At 35.9% G+C, this 14,963-nt stretch overlaps 1 protein-coding gene across 4 annotated transcripts in view; it reads right to left on the reverse strand.

Annotated features, from left to right (window-relative positions):
* Positions 1 to 575: 575 nt before the first annotated feature.
* The window catches only part of VGLL3 (vestigial like family member 3), a 42,647-nt gene continuing 28,259 nt past the window's right edge, over positions 576 to 14,963 (reverse strand). For all 4 annotated transcript variants that reach the window (XM_081234485.1, XM_081234487.1, XM_081234484.1 and 1 more), the window contains exon 4: positions 576 to 686. In XM_081234485.1, the coding sequence (XP_081090611.1) occupies positions 643 to 686 (44 nt within the window). In that variant the 3' untranslated portion in view covers positions 576 to 642. The remainder of the gene's footprint in view (positions 687 to 14,963) is intronic.

Genomic DNA, 14,963 nt, shown 5'->3' on the forward strand with positions numbered 1-14,963 from the left:
CTCCTGAAAGAATGATCATTTTCTTTGTGGTTCATCTTTTCCTGACAAGGTGGTTGGTTCAAAAAGAAAAAAAAAAAAAAAACAACAACTAAAAAAAAAGTGTCGAACTGAAACAAAAATTAAACGATGTATTGTTAAAAGCAAGACAAAAAGTTAAAGAGAGTTGCACAGTTGGCAAAGGCTCAGATGAGGGAAAAAATAAACAAAAATGCTTTTCTTCAATGTCTATGACCCACTCTGCTTTCTCAAGAAAAGGCTCCAGGGCCTCCCTGGTGGCGCAGTGGTTGAGAGTCCGCCTGCCGATGCAGGGGATACGGGTTCGTGCCCCGGTCTGGGAGGATCCCATATGCCGCGGAGCGGCTGGGCCCGTGAGCCATGGCCGCTGGGCCTGCGCATCCGGAGCCTGTGCTCCGCAACGGGAGAGGCCACAGGAGTGAGAGGCCCGCATACCGCAAAAAAAGAAAAAAAAAAAAAAAAAAAAAAAAAAAAAAAAAGGCTCCAAACCAAAGTCATCTGGATAACACTTCCTCTTTTCCTTCCATGTCTACTGTGTCCCACTGCAGAATGACAAACCCTGGTAGCATCTTTTCCCAGTGGGCCCATGGATTCACGCTTCAATCTAACTTGCTAATACTGTGTGTTTCAGTACCATGCTGAGTCCTTACTCTTGTCTTGATGCTGTAGACCTAGAAAAGGTGACAATGAGAAATAGAAAAGAATCAATATATGTAGCATTCAAAAATGGGCAAAATCTACAATGCACTACATATAGAAACCAAAAAGACAATTGAGCTCACAATTTTCAAAAAGCCAACCAACACAGTAGGTGACAAAAAAACTTTAGACTAGAGCAGTGCTATTTGCATGGTACACAGTCTTTACTATGGTTTTATCTTACTAGAGTAAGTGTGAATAATAAATAAAATAATATAAATGAAGATTTCTTACTTCTAATCCCAAAAGGAACTGATATGGGGGAAAATGATATAACCGGTCTTTGGGCATTTAGGCAGCGCTTCAGTTCATACTTCTCAGCAACCATCAAATGACACTTTTGGACTAAGGTAGTGACTAAATTTACTTATTTTTATTGTCTTTTCTTTCAGAAACTATTAAGATGGCTTATAAAAATCCATATCTCAAAGCCAGAAAATGAAATTTACAGATAACTTTAAAAATAGTAGTACAAAAGGAAAATATGTGAACATGTATGAATTCCAACTCAAAGCTAGAATGATTAGGATGAAGTATATCAAAGAGGAAATAGAAAATATGACTCTGATTCTAAACCTGTTTTAAGTCTGGGCTGGATGTCAGAAATTGAATGGTTAAATGAGCCAGTACGGTTTTCAATGTAATTGTCACTAAAACAGCTTTAGTGATTTCATTGCTTGTCCTTCAACTTGGTAAAGAATTTTATAAAACAATGTGTGTCATTATAAAACAGATACAATTAGTCAGTCATTGATACGAGACATTAAGACAATCTACAAAACAGATTACATAAAGGGAGGAAGAACAAATAAAAGGAGTCAGAGAAGCACCTCATAGAACCACAAGGCAAAATCTCTGGTTTATAGTATTTGTATCCTGGGAAAAAGCAGCACTTCTAGAATGCCAAAAGATTAGCTCCATCTTAAGCTTTTTCTCATGTATACTAGCATTATGTTTAGATACAGAGTCAATAGTTTTCCTTTCCCATTTCAAAAGAAGAAGAGAAGGATAAAGAGAAACAGGAAGAAGAAATAAAAGGATCTGGGATGTACCAATTCACTCTAAGTTTGCTTTATTCATTTTCAAATAATTTTGTGGTCAGAATAATTTGCAACCTGACAAAGTCTCCGTTGGGTGACTTTTATAATCTAAACCACCTTAACTGACAATCTGCTGACTGCATAAATATTTTTTTCATTATTAAAACGTCTCATCTTTTGTATGACTCAGTATTTTCCGCACTTGAAGACTACATCAATCTATAGAATGTCAGCACTGCAAGTCATGAATAGTGTTGGAATTATCAAGTGGTTTGAGTGTCTTTTTTTCTTCTTAAATAAAAGCAATCCTTAGTTTGCCTTGCAAAGACAGATGACTCCGTCAAAAGCACGTTAGCCTTTTTCTGTGGACAAGGATTACATTACTTAACAGAGCCCTAAATATTCTAACCAGAATAACTGGTTGGAATAACTTTCATTATAACTTCGTCTCTTCAATTGTTTTGTTTTAAAACTTTGCATTACTCCAAAGCAAACCTTTAAAAAACCAATTCATCTACGCCCTGAAACTTATTAAATAGCTAATGTTGACCTTTTGGCTTAGCTTCTCCTTAGTGATGGGACATAAATAAAATTTTTACTTTGATTACTAGGTATCTATACCTGTAAGTTTCAAAATAGGTATAAGTAAAGCACAAGAAAATGAACAACCACAAGCAAAAGACCCTACTACTAGTAAGTTGTAACAGGAAAGCAGGACTATGATCTTTCCTGTTAAACACTTGTTGAAGGAAGATCAGAATATTTAAGAATCAGCCAGTACACTTAATTTTCCAAGTAAGGGTGAAAGGGGACAAAGTCATTAACCCATGATCCTTATGTGGTCTATATATATATATCTTTAATCCATGATCTACAGTTACTTGGGGTTTCCCCAAATTTTCTTACCAGAACACAAAATCAACTCTGCTATTACTTTGTTCCTATTCAGGCTTTTTTTGCCTTCTCAATTCCTCAACTCAAACCTATATGAAATTAGTTTATAACACATTCTGAAATCTGCCCACTGGCTAGCTGAAATCACCCATGTTTTTCTCTTGATGTTAGTAACTCAGTTTTAGTTTTATTGTTTCATCTGTGAGATTTTCCGTGAAAGGAAAATAAACATCATAACAATAATGTTAGCAAACACTTTCTTAGGGCTGAGTATGCCAGACGTTGTGCTGCTTTATGTGAAATATCTCAGTTAATGCTTCCAACCATGTTTTATATATATATATATATATATAATCTCCAGTTTACAAATGAGAAAACTGCGAGTAAGAGAGGTTATGTTAACTATTAAGTGGTAGAGCCAGGACTGAAAATAGGTGGTCTGGTATCGGAGTCAATGGTCTTAACCACAATGTATATGGCTCCCCCTATGTGGACTATATTGTCTGTAGGCTGTGACACTAGCCTATACTCCTGCAACTCCCTGAGTCAAAATCCTTTCATTAAATTAATTCGAAGAAAAGTCAATACATTTTTTTAACACCTTTATTGGAGTATACTTGCTTTACAATGGTGTGTTCGTTTCTGCTTTATTCATTTTTTCACTGTTTAGAAACACCCTGATTTAACAGAACTGATACCAGTGTTAACAAAATAGCTCTCCTACTGTGGTTTTTTAAACTATACATTTGAAAAGCTTTTCCCAAGACACAGCAAATGATTACACAGTAGTTTGTTTTACTTCCGATGAAGACTACTCTAATCGTGTAACGGACATGTTTTATTAACTGATGTGTTTTTTTGATATATATCTTTAATATAACCACTCCTCCCTGCCCCCCAAAGACCTCCCCAGTGTGAACACTGAAGACATAGGGTGGCTATTTGACTCATGAGGTGGTTGTCAGAAATGGGACCAAAGAACAAAGACATCACATTGCTGGCTTCAGAGTCTGAGTCTGGGATGGAGTTAGGAGAAAAGCCTGAAAGGAAATGCAAGCCCACAGACCCAGTTCTTCCCTTCAGTTCCAACACCACCACCACCTGACCACCAGAAGAAAAGGGAAAAAAAAAAAACCCAGACCCAGAACAAAGGAAGTACGAACATAAGAAAGAAATATAGAATAATTAGTAGCAGGAGAGAAGTCTTGGTCACAGAAGATCATAATAGGATTTCCCTTTAAAATTTGAAGAATCTGACTATATATCAAGGTATCATAATTCATTTTCTAGCTGAGATTTTTGGGAGGCTGTTGCTTCACAGATTCATTTCTTGCAAAAGGCTCTAGGAATAAGGAAGTAGAGATGGCAACAGGGTGTGTCTAAGCATAGAAAGCCTAGAAACTTCCCCCTCCCTAGTTTCCTTCAACTCCAACGTGTCTGATGAAAAGATCTTAAAGTTCCCATGGGCCCCTGCAACAATGATACAGAAGTTAGTTCAGAGAGATTTCTGGCAGGCCTGCTACTACGTTCCATAGTAGTGGGTACCCCATGGCAGAAGATGTGGGTATCCCATGGCAGAAGATGTGGGTACCCCATGGCAGAAGAAATGGCACAAGCCACCCCAGCTGAGCACCTTGGAGGTATGGAAGCTGAACTCGAAGTAATTAGTCATTGTTGGGGGAGCACTGTATGGAGAATGCACAGAGAAACAGTGGGGGGAGGGGATACGTTTGCAAACAAAGGCCAAGATAGGAATGAAATGACGAGGCCAAGAGCAGAGAGCAACCTCTTAATCAACAATGTTCACAATGTGACAAACTATGTGATGCAATGTGAAGCAATCCCTAGGGAGAGTGTGAGGGAAGCATCTGAGAAGAGGTTTCAACTCTAAGTGGGACAGTGTTTTAAAAAACTGAGCAATGAAGATATCAATGGGCTGGACTATGAATACTCAGAATTGATGAAATTACTGTATAGCACAGGGAACTATATTCAGTATCTTATGATAAACCATAATGGAAAAGAATATGAGAAAGAATATATATATATATATATATATATATATATATATATATATATAACTGAATCATTTTGCTGTACAGCAGAAATTAACACAACACTGTAAATCAGCTATACTTGAATAAAGTAAATTAAGAAAAAGAATTGATGAAGTTAAATTTTCTGTTATGGGGCAGAAATAAATAATAAATTGGCTTACTGAAAATGTTACCCTCCAGCACACCTGAGTTTTAGGGACTATGTGATTATCAGAGTGATATTCACTAGAAAAGCATATCCTACTTCTAAGGAGGCATAATCACTTGACAACATCATTGACTATTGCTCATAAGTAAGTTGAATATGCTTCCAATTAATTTTATTGCTGGAGATAAAAGAGGCAATGTGGTAACCATGCACTGGTGAACATGCTGTTGATAAAAAGAGAAGAAGAAAAATAGGAACATAAAACCTGGATGTGCAGGTAGAATATTTTATGACTGAAAAGTAAAAATACTTAAATGAACTTTTCATTTCACAGATATTAAGAGTCTAGAAAACCCTTGTGGATCAGAATGCTTGCTATTAGACTAAAAGAAGCTGGTAGCTTATTTCTACATTTAAAAAAAAAAATGAATCCCTGCTTCATCCTTGCTTTAATAAAGAAAAGCTATACTTATTTATTTATTTTTTGTGTGGTACGTGGGCCTCTCACTGATGTGGCCTCTCCCGTTGTGGAGCACAGGCTCCGGACGCGCAGGCTCAGCGGCCATGGCTCACAGGTCCAGCCCCTCCTTGGCATGTGGGATCTTCCCGGACTGGGGCACGAACCCGTGTCCCCTGCATCGGCAGGCGGACTCTCAACCACTGAGCCACCAGGGAAGCCTAAGCTATAATTTTTGCAAATATAAATATATACAACACTGTATTGGATGCTATATCAAAATATCCAGCCTTCACCAACAACCAGACATCTAACACTGACATACTGTCAAATGATCACAAACTATGTGATGTGAGAGACAGTCATGTTACCTTCTCCTACTTTATAAAATTATCACTGCTAATGATCATACAACTGCATTTGTTTGTCTGAGGCCAGGAGCAATCAGTTTAAATGCTAGTTAAGAATTTCTAAGTAAGATCTACATGGGGGTAACACCTTAACACTAATGAAGGGGAAAAAAAAATAAGAGTGAGGGCTATCCAATTTGGAAACTATGATTTCATTTCAGGTGGATATCAAGATAGATCACGTTTACTCACCATGGAGACCTGCCTTTATTTGTTTTTAAAACATCTTTGTTTTTTTAAACTTTAAAACATCATAGATTTCTTGTTTAAAAATCAAGTTACAAAGTATTTTGAAAGTAAAAGTTCTACATAATGTGCTCTGTCATCACACAACTTGCTGATTATACTTCAGATGTACATGCATACACCTCTGTTTATCCTGTGCTACAACATGCTTATTTCACCAGCAATATTATCTTGGAAAACCATTCATGTCAGTATATGTAGATCAACCCTTTTGAAGGGCTACACAATATTCATCCTTCCTTATACCATAAATTACCCAGTACTCTATAGATACACATCATTTGGATACACACACACATGTGTGTAAAAATATATTTGTTACTTATGTGAATATTTTGGTAGATAAGAAAAATTCCTGAAAATATGTTTGTATAATTGCTGAACCCAAGCATATACCCACATTTATGCTTACATATTTCATCATGAGGGGTGTGTTTCAGAAAGTTTGTACCAATATTCATATTTTTACTATTATTATTATTATAGATTAAAAGTATCTAATCATTTCAATTTACATTTCTTTCATATTAATGAAGCTGAACATTATTGAGATTATGACATTTCTTCCTCTGTGTTTTATCTTTGGCTTATTTTCTACTCTTTTAAGAAAGTAACTTCCTCATTGATTTCTAAATGCTTTTTGTATATTAGGTATATTAGCATTTTTTCTCATGTATTACATGTATTTTTGGCCAATTTGATGAGCACTAATTACCTCCATACTTAGTACTGAAATTTTGGACAATAATTCTTTTAAAAGTCATCACAAACAAGATGCATTCTTGAACCAGACCAAGGATTAAATTTATTATGATACTTGAATTACAATTATTCACTTATCATTACAACTCTTCCATACTAAAACGATAATAAAAGATACCTAACTATGACTGAGTAATAATTGATTAGCAGAGGGAGGGTTTTCAGTGCATAGAGACATTTTCTCGGGGTACATTTAGAATTGGCTTAAAATCTCCACACTGTCAGAAACAATGAGGTGAAAACTGTCTGAACCTGTCAAAATATCTTTAATTCAGATTCAAAAGAGGAGGAGAAATTTAAAGCTCTCTGAACCTGACGTTACCGGTAGACAATAATTTACTGCATTATTGTAAGAAGCACGGCACCCACACACCTGAGGCCAAAATTGCAGGTGACTAGCAGTTCAGTGGCCAGGTGTTTCCCACTGCTGCTGGTCGAGGTGGCAAGCCCCCTTAGTCTGCCTGCCCTCTCAGACCTCTCCTCCCTCCGAAACCACAAACTCATGCACAGACTCTCCAGCCTTTGCCTTTAGCGATATCCACTGCCTCAGACTTGTGCATTTTAAATGCCCAGCTGGAAGGGAAATTGGCAAGTACTTTAAGCATCAGGATATGGAATTACAAATCTGGACCAGCCATTCTAAAACAGACCTTTTGGACAAATATATAATATAAATCACAGTTAGGTAGTTTTTGATCACAGCAGCAATTTACCACGTTCAAAATGTCAGTGTCAGTGTGATAACCTCTTGGCTGAGAGAAGCTGGGGACCAGGAGGTGCAATATCACATGAAGATACCTCTCACCAAGTTAGTGACCTCAATTTCAAAGCAGATAAAAAGTAACTTTGAAGACAGAGACAAAGAATAAAGCAAAAAAGGAATGGGGAAGAGTGAAATGAAATACCCTCTGTAATTTCTTCTACAGACTTTCTCCCAGAACTGAAGAGGAGCAAGACCAAAAAAACGCCTGGATCACTTATTGTAACTGAAACCACAAGTTATAATACTCTCAAGAGACTCTAACTATCCAGACATCTGCTGGATAACAAATACAGCCAAACATGCATCTTTAAAGAGGTTTCTAGGTTATGCAGTGACAGCTTTACGATCCAGAAAATAGATAATACAACCGAAGGAAGAGCTAATCTGAATCCACTGCTTACCCATAAAACCTTAATTAGGGACACAACACCAATACAGCAAACATTCTACCTGAAACTATGAGTTAGTTAAGAACTATAAAATTTTAAAACTTACTTCAGAACTGTAGAAATACAATGTAATTTTTATGCCCATTTAGTTTAAGTAATCAATCTTCCCATTAAATCAAAACATATTGGAAAATATTCAGTAATAATGAGATATGGTGTATATAGATGAATTCTACACTGACATCAGTAATTTTTCATCTCACTTCTATGTGACATGAGCACAGGCTCACTCTCTGACACTTTCCAGAAACGTCTGTCCAATCCAAGCAAACATAAATAGGGCTTCAATGATTGTGAAGATACTAGATGTCACCTGATACTGCTCAAACAAGGCAGCTATGAAAATAAGCATTACAACACATGCTTGTGGTGACAAAAATTAAATGCCCAGTATATCAGGCTGTAACCAAACAAAAAATGGCATATTTTGCTTCTCATCAGTCTCTTGCAAGACTTTTTTTTGGTCATCTTATTGCCAAGGAATTCAGAACATGTTGGCCACAGACAACTGTTTGTGAAACCTTGTACTGTTGATAAATAGAACAATAAGAGAAGAGTTAGACAGCCAGAAAGAGAATAAAAAGTATCTGTAAATTCCACAGGCCATATAGAAACTTTGTATAGAATCTTTGTAGCCTATTTGAAAGTCAATGTGAAATTGCCTGGAGAAAAGTTCTAAAATGGATTTCTTCATTCGAGCTGTTCCTTTTAGATGCATGCCTATATGTGATACAGGAAATAGGAAAGCATTATTGAAAAGACAATTTGCTGGTACAAAATACACTGACCCCTGAAACAAGCCTTTTAATGCTTTGAGTGGTTCTCCATTAGAGTCATGTTAGAATTAAGTATGAGTTTTTTGAACCTCTATAGCTCTCCTCTTAGGCAAGCATATAAGCTTCTCTTGGGAAGACACTGTGTACTTGGACAACATCCCCAATCCCCATCCCCAATCAATGACAGGTAGTTGATGACAACTCCTTCAAGAAAATAATCAAAAGATAATGGTGTTGCCCAATTTTGCTTGCAATTTTTTTTTTTTTTTTTCTGTGGTACGCGGGCCTCTCACTGTTGTGGCCTCTCCCGTTGTGGAGCACAGGCTCCGGACGCGCAGGCTCAGCGGCCTTGGTTCACGGGCCTAGCCGCTCCGCAGCATGTGGGATCTTCCTGGACTGGGGCACGAACCCATGTCCCCTGAATCGGCAGGCAAACTCTCAACCACTGCGCCACCAGGGAAGCCCTGCTTGCAATTTTTAAGAGAACATTTCAGAAAGCAAGAGATGCCACCCAATTTATATAGCTACTGATAGCAACCTGTTCACAAAATTAATATTAGAATGGAAAATGAATGTTTTTAGTTCACAACTTTTGAAGATTAGCATGTGTTAATTGTGTTTTGGTGAATCTAATTATATGCATAGTCTAACTTCCTTATTCTGCACATAAAATTTCCTTTTGATCTATGTGAGTGTCAAGAACAAATATCTCAACCATCCATAAGCACAATGGGATAGGATGTACTTTTTTAGTAACCTCTACCACATGGTAGAGTGTTTAGATGGAGCAAACTATGTTTAAAAATGTCAAAGATGTATATTCTGATGACCCTTCAAATCCTTATTTTCTTGATTCTTTATCCTCCCTTCTTTCATAATCTGCCCAACCAATACAAAAGCACCCAGTTTTCAAGGTATGGCCAATACCAGCAAACACCACGACTGGGAAATTTGACTCCAATAAATATCACAGCTATTCTTCAAGAACAGAAACAAATTAAATTAGAAATAGTCAGAAAGTGATAGAGGCATTTAAAGTTTGCATCTCAATTATGCATGATGCTTCACATCTCCAGTGTGACTTTTTCTGTTTGCAATGCACCAAATTTATTAAGAATAATGAGAGCTTTAGCTCTGCACCATGTGTCACCATCTAGAAAACACAACCATGTTCATTAGTTCATTGGAATCTCCTAGTTGTGTCAGAGTAGGGAGTATCATCTCCATTTTGCATCTAAGGAAGAGGAGTGGAGAGGTAGTGAGGCTTGCTCAGCATAATATAGCTAAGTGAAGATACGGGTCCTGGAATCTATTTTTTGAACCTCTGCTTTTTCCATAAACATCTCTGCAAAGATTAACGTTCCTGTATTTACCATCATTTTATGAGCCCCTAAGTTTGGGGGAAAGATTGATAAAATCAATCTTTCTCCTCTCTTTTTCCTTGTCTCTTTCTCTTACATACACATATGCACATACATACATATATACATACATATTTTTCTCTTATTCTCTCCTCCTTAAACTCATATTAGTGACCCCAATACCTTCAGCTCCAAAAGGAAACACAAATTGACAAACTAGTCTTCACTGCTTTCATTGAATTGTAAGTACATGTACACATATGCAGGATTTCTTGACATCCATTTTTTTATAAAAAGAGCATATATAGGCACTTCTTCATCTTTTTTTTTGTTTGTTTCAGTCAGCAATACCACACAAAACATACTTCACTCATAGATTACCCTCTTGATGGCAGTCACTTGATTCCACTTTTTTGCTACTAAGAATATTGTCACAATAAACATTTTTCTACCTCTATCCTCATATGCTGCTGCTTGTATTTGTGTGGCATACACTCACAAGAGGAAGAATACTGTGCCAAATGTTATGAGAATTTTTAACTGTAATACATTTTCTAGTTCACTTTTGTAAAAGCTTACAATTCTTTAATTTTCTACCAGCAATGTATGAAAAATAGCATTTTCCCTTAACCAAGATGTCTTTCACAAGGATTCACACACACATACCACACAGGCAATTATTTGTATTATTATGCAAATGCATCCTAAAACATTCAGAATCCTCTCAGAAGGCTTCTGCATTTGTCCTATAAGGTCGGAGGAGGATCTGTGGGAAGAAATCTCCAGGTTTCGGGCGTTGTGACATTATGGCACCATTCTAAGGATGAAGGGCCGGGAGAGAGCATGGGCAAGATCTACATGGCCCTGGGAGAGCAGGGGAGTTTCATTAAGGTCCTGCAGAATCCAGTCCTGGATATTCAAAACTGACAGCAGTGCTCTGGAATGCATTTCTCCCTCTGATTTACCATCCTGCTACTTTTCATGCAGATCTCACTCTCTGGCTGGGATCTCCTGGCCTTTTGCATGCATCTCAAAGATGATTTCCATTACCCTTCTGGTCACGAAACTGTCATTCTGGACATGTGCCTTATACAACTAACACCATTCAAGAGTGTGTAAATATTGTAACATACCTTTGGTGTTTTTTTCTTTTTTTTCCTCTCAGTGGAAAATAGACTTATGTCATAGGCCAAAGAAAAAAAAAAAGGATTACAGAAAGTGTGAAGCAATCAGCTGTTAATTACTGAAGTCTTTACTGTCACCAAATCATAATAAACTATAAAAAAAAAAGTCCACAGGAAGTATTACTTTATAAACATTCTTCCTAGTATTTTTTTTTAACCCACAACTATTTCCTTGTGACATTTTAACTATTCTAATTGAGATAATGTCCTCAAGGTAAGTACCCAGAAATCTATAAATCTCTATCGACCAGCATGACTGTCATTGAAAAATCACATAGTCCTAGGGATGGCTTCTATATTAAAATGCCACTTATGTGGCATTGTGCCACAATGTCTCCCTGCTGAAATCAAATGATTAGAAGTAAGCTTCTGTGTCTATTCTATTTTATGACATTATTAAATAAAATTCCTTAACTTCTTCATTTATAAAAATCATTAATAACATCAGGAAAGACTTCAATGAATCACCAACCCCATAACCTTCATATATATATTAAATGACTAGTATATATGTTCCAAAGAAGTGGTGAAATGGAAAAGAGAGAAACTGTTTGCAGTTGAGCCCCTATCATATGTTTTGCTTTGATGCCTTCTCTTCTCTATGCTGAAAAATATCTTGGCATTTTAATATTTTTTAGAGCTCATACTATCTTGTTAATTATTACTGTGGCTCTCAATGATCTCTCTCCAAATTTAGCATATTTCTCTTTCATTATAAAGCCTGGAATTGGAGCACTAGGCTATCAGGTAAATATTCAAATGTCTTAGGTTGGTAACTCTTGGTTTCCTTTGGTCTTTTATTGTAAATATATATGTTTAGAGAGAGAAATGATTTCCAAGAAGTTACTGTATGCAAAACTCCATGATTTTGATACCCTTAATATTCCAAATAAAATTACAAAGCTTGTCAGCACCAGACCACCTACAAGAAAGCATGGGTCTTAAGAGGTGATCTAGAGAGGTGGTAACTTACAGGCTGGATGGAAAAGCAAGTGGTAACTTTATATCCATTTTTCTTTCATGGAGAGAAACTGCTTCTCCATTTGCTGCTCTAGTATGTGAGCTATTTTTACCCCACTCTTTTATTTCCTATACTTGGTAAAACAAAGATATTTATATTTCTAATGGATTTCAATGTAAAGCATCCATATAGTATTAAGCAAGACTGATCTTAACCAATGAAGTAGTTTAATTGGCCTATTTCAAAGGGAGCACTGTATAATAATTTTAAGCAATAATAATTACAACTTAGATTGCATTAAAATGCATTTTTGGTCATTTATGAAAGACATCTCTTTCACAAAATATTCAGATTAGAAGATTCAGATTAAACCAGATTTATATATATATATATAAATATATATATATATATATTAATATATATAACTATAAATATATATGTAGAACTATGAATACATATATTTATACATATATAAGTGCATATATGTATAAATATACACTTATACATATATAAATATATATATATAGCTTATAGGCCTTATATCATAAAAAATTCAGAAAACTATCTAAGGTGTTTCTACTTTTATGATATTATCAGACACATAGTGTCTAGAGAAGAAAAAAATAAAAGAAGGACGTTTGTGAACTCCTAACTTCCCTATTGTTGCACAGTGCTCCCTATTCACTATCAAAATTTAAGAGCTCAAAAATATTTTTTCCAGGTTTCTTAACAGAGTATTTCTATTTGCAGGTTAATCAAGCCCGCTGGTATAAAAGTCTCTTCAGAAGTAATTTGGTATATGCCTCAACACTTGAGAGAATAGTAGAAACATAGCTTCCTGTACTTATGGAAAATTTCACAAACCTGCATTTTTAGATCTATTAACTATTATAGTTACAGTCTTTCCCTGTCTCATAGGAACTGATGTCCCATTCTTTGATATATAATCTTGGTTTCACTCAATATGTGAAGGTATGTTCATTAATGAGAGATGAATGTTTGATATCTGGCTATAATCACACTTTGGGGCAGAATCATACAATGATTCACTCATTGAATCTACTACTTATACAAATGTATGGTTAATGCTTATATGATAAAATGTTTGAGAAACCAGAAGGTACATCAATATATGTAAATTCTCTTTTAGCTCCAGATTTCTTGAACCTGTGATATAGTACAGAATATTGTTGAATATGGTTTTATTTTTTAATTTTAGGCTACCTAAATGTATCTTGTCAAAAAGAACATGTACACCTCAACTCTAAGTTGTTTATGTATATTTTATATTGAGTTATTGTAACATTTCTCAAAGTAAAAAAAAAGATCAATTTATAAAAAATTGGAGTTAAAATAACTTGAGGGAGCCTAAGAAAAATATATCTGTGAATCTAGAGATGAAAACAAGCTCAAGCCATGATCAGCTTGTGTTTATAGAAAAAAAGTCATACCACACATCATGACTCTTTTTCCTTTCTGTAAATTTAAATACAGTGGATGAAGTAGAACTTATAAATAAAGTCAACTTTGTATTTCAGTAACAAGACCTCATTAACAAATCTTTACTTGAAAAATTAATTCAAACTGGCTGGAATATACAACATTGTATGTCCTACATTAGGTAAATTATTGGTAATAACAGGAAATAAGAAGACAGCATTTCCATAAGATGCATTTTTTTTGGTTATGGCCACTGACAGATGAAATCGTAGGCCAGAATTTACTTAATGTCATCATGTAAAACTCTGAGCATGATAAGAAGAGACATATTCTTGCATTCATATATGCATATCTAATAATATATTGTATCACAATCACAAATAATTCCACATTTAACTCTCTTCTCCCTAACACACAAAGGGGCCCCATACAGTACTCTGAGATTAGTGAAATTAATCTGCCATATCCTGGGTCTTCCCTTTTTCAGCTTACCCTCCTAGGTATTATCTTCAGCCCCACCTACCCTTCCTAAACTATACCTCTTCACAGTAGCTAAATGTTAGGTGAAAGTTTCTGGTGGAAGTTGAAAGCTACATGGCTTTTCTGATGAAAAAAAAGAAAACAGCATTTCCCAAAGAGCATTCCATGAGAAGTTAATAAGTATGCTAAAAACAAAATGTGCCCCAAAGAAAATCAGGTTGGAAAATCTCTTATTAAGCAAAATTTAAGATGTTTCTTTACTAAAGAATGCATAATAGCCTTTTATACGCTAAAGTGAATTCTGATCTCAAAGAGATGTATGTAGCAGGCAATGTTAACAGATTCATTTCACCATAGACCTTTCTGTTTTTCAATTAAGCCCCTCTTATCACATTCAGGAAGTATTGTTCCCATGGAAGCAATAAAACCCAGTTTTGAGACAGCTAAAGGAAAGGGGAAAGTGTTATGTGGGATTTTGGTAACAGCCTTTTGGTAAAGATGGGTATTTTGCACAAGAAGGGCAGACACAGATGCCCTACAATCATATCAACACACTGATCGTTCTGAGCGATTTATATGAAGAATCCATTCAACAGAGGGAGCAATAAGTGACAGTAAGTCAGGCAAGGCAGGAAAGTAGGGCCAGGGCAGGGTGAGGCAAAATTTAAGGAGGTATGTACTTGCACGTCTTGGAAAGTGAGTATCTCTTTAAATTTTGAGTTGGGGCACCTCACTCTCCTCACCCTAGCTTGGACCCTTCAGAAAAGATGGACCATCTCTCCTCATGCTTGTAGAAGAATTTTGTCTAACAAACCCCAGAA

Source organism: Mesoplodon bidens (genome assembly GCF_964165515.1).
Source record: "Mesoplodon bidens genome assembly, chromosome: 5".
NCBI lineage: Eukaryota > Metazoa > Chordata > Mammalia > Artiodactyla > Ziphiidae > Mesoplodon > Mesoplodon bidens.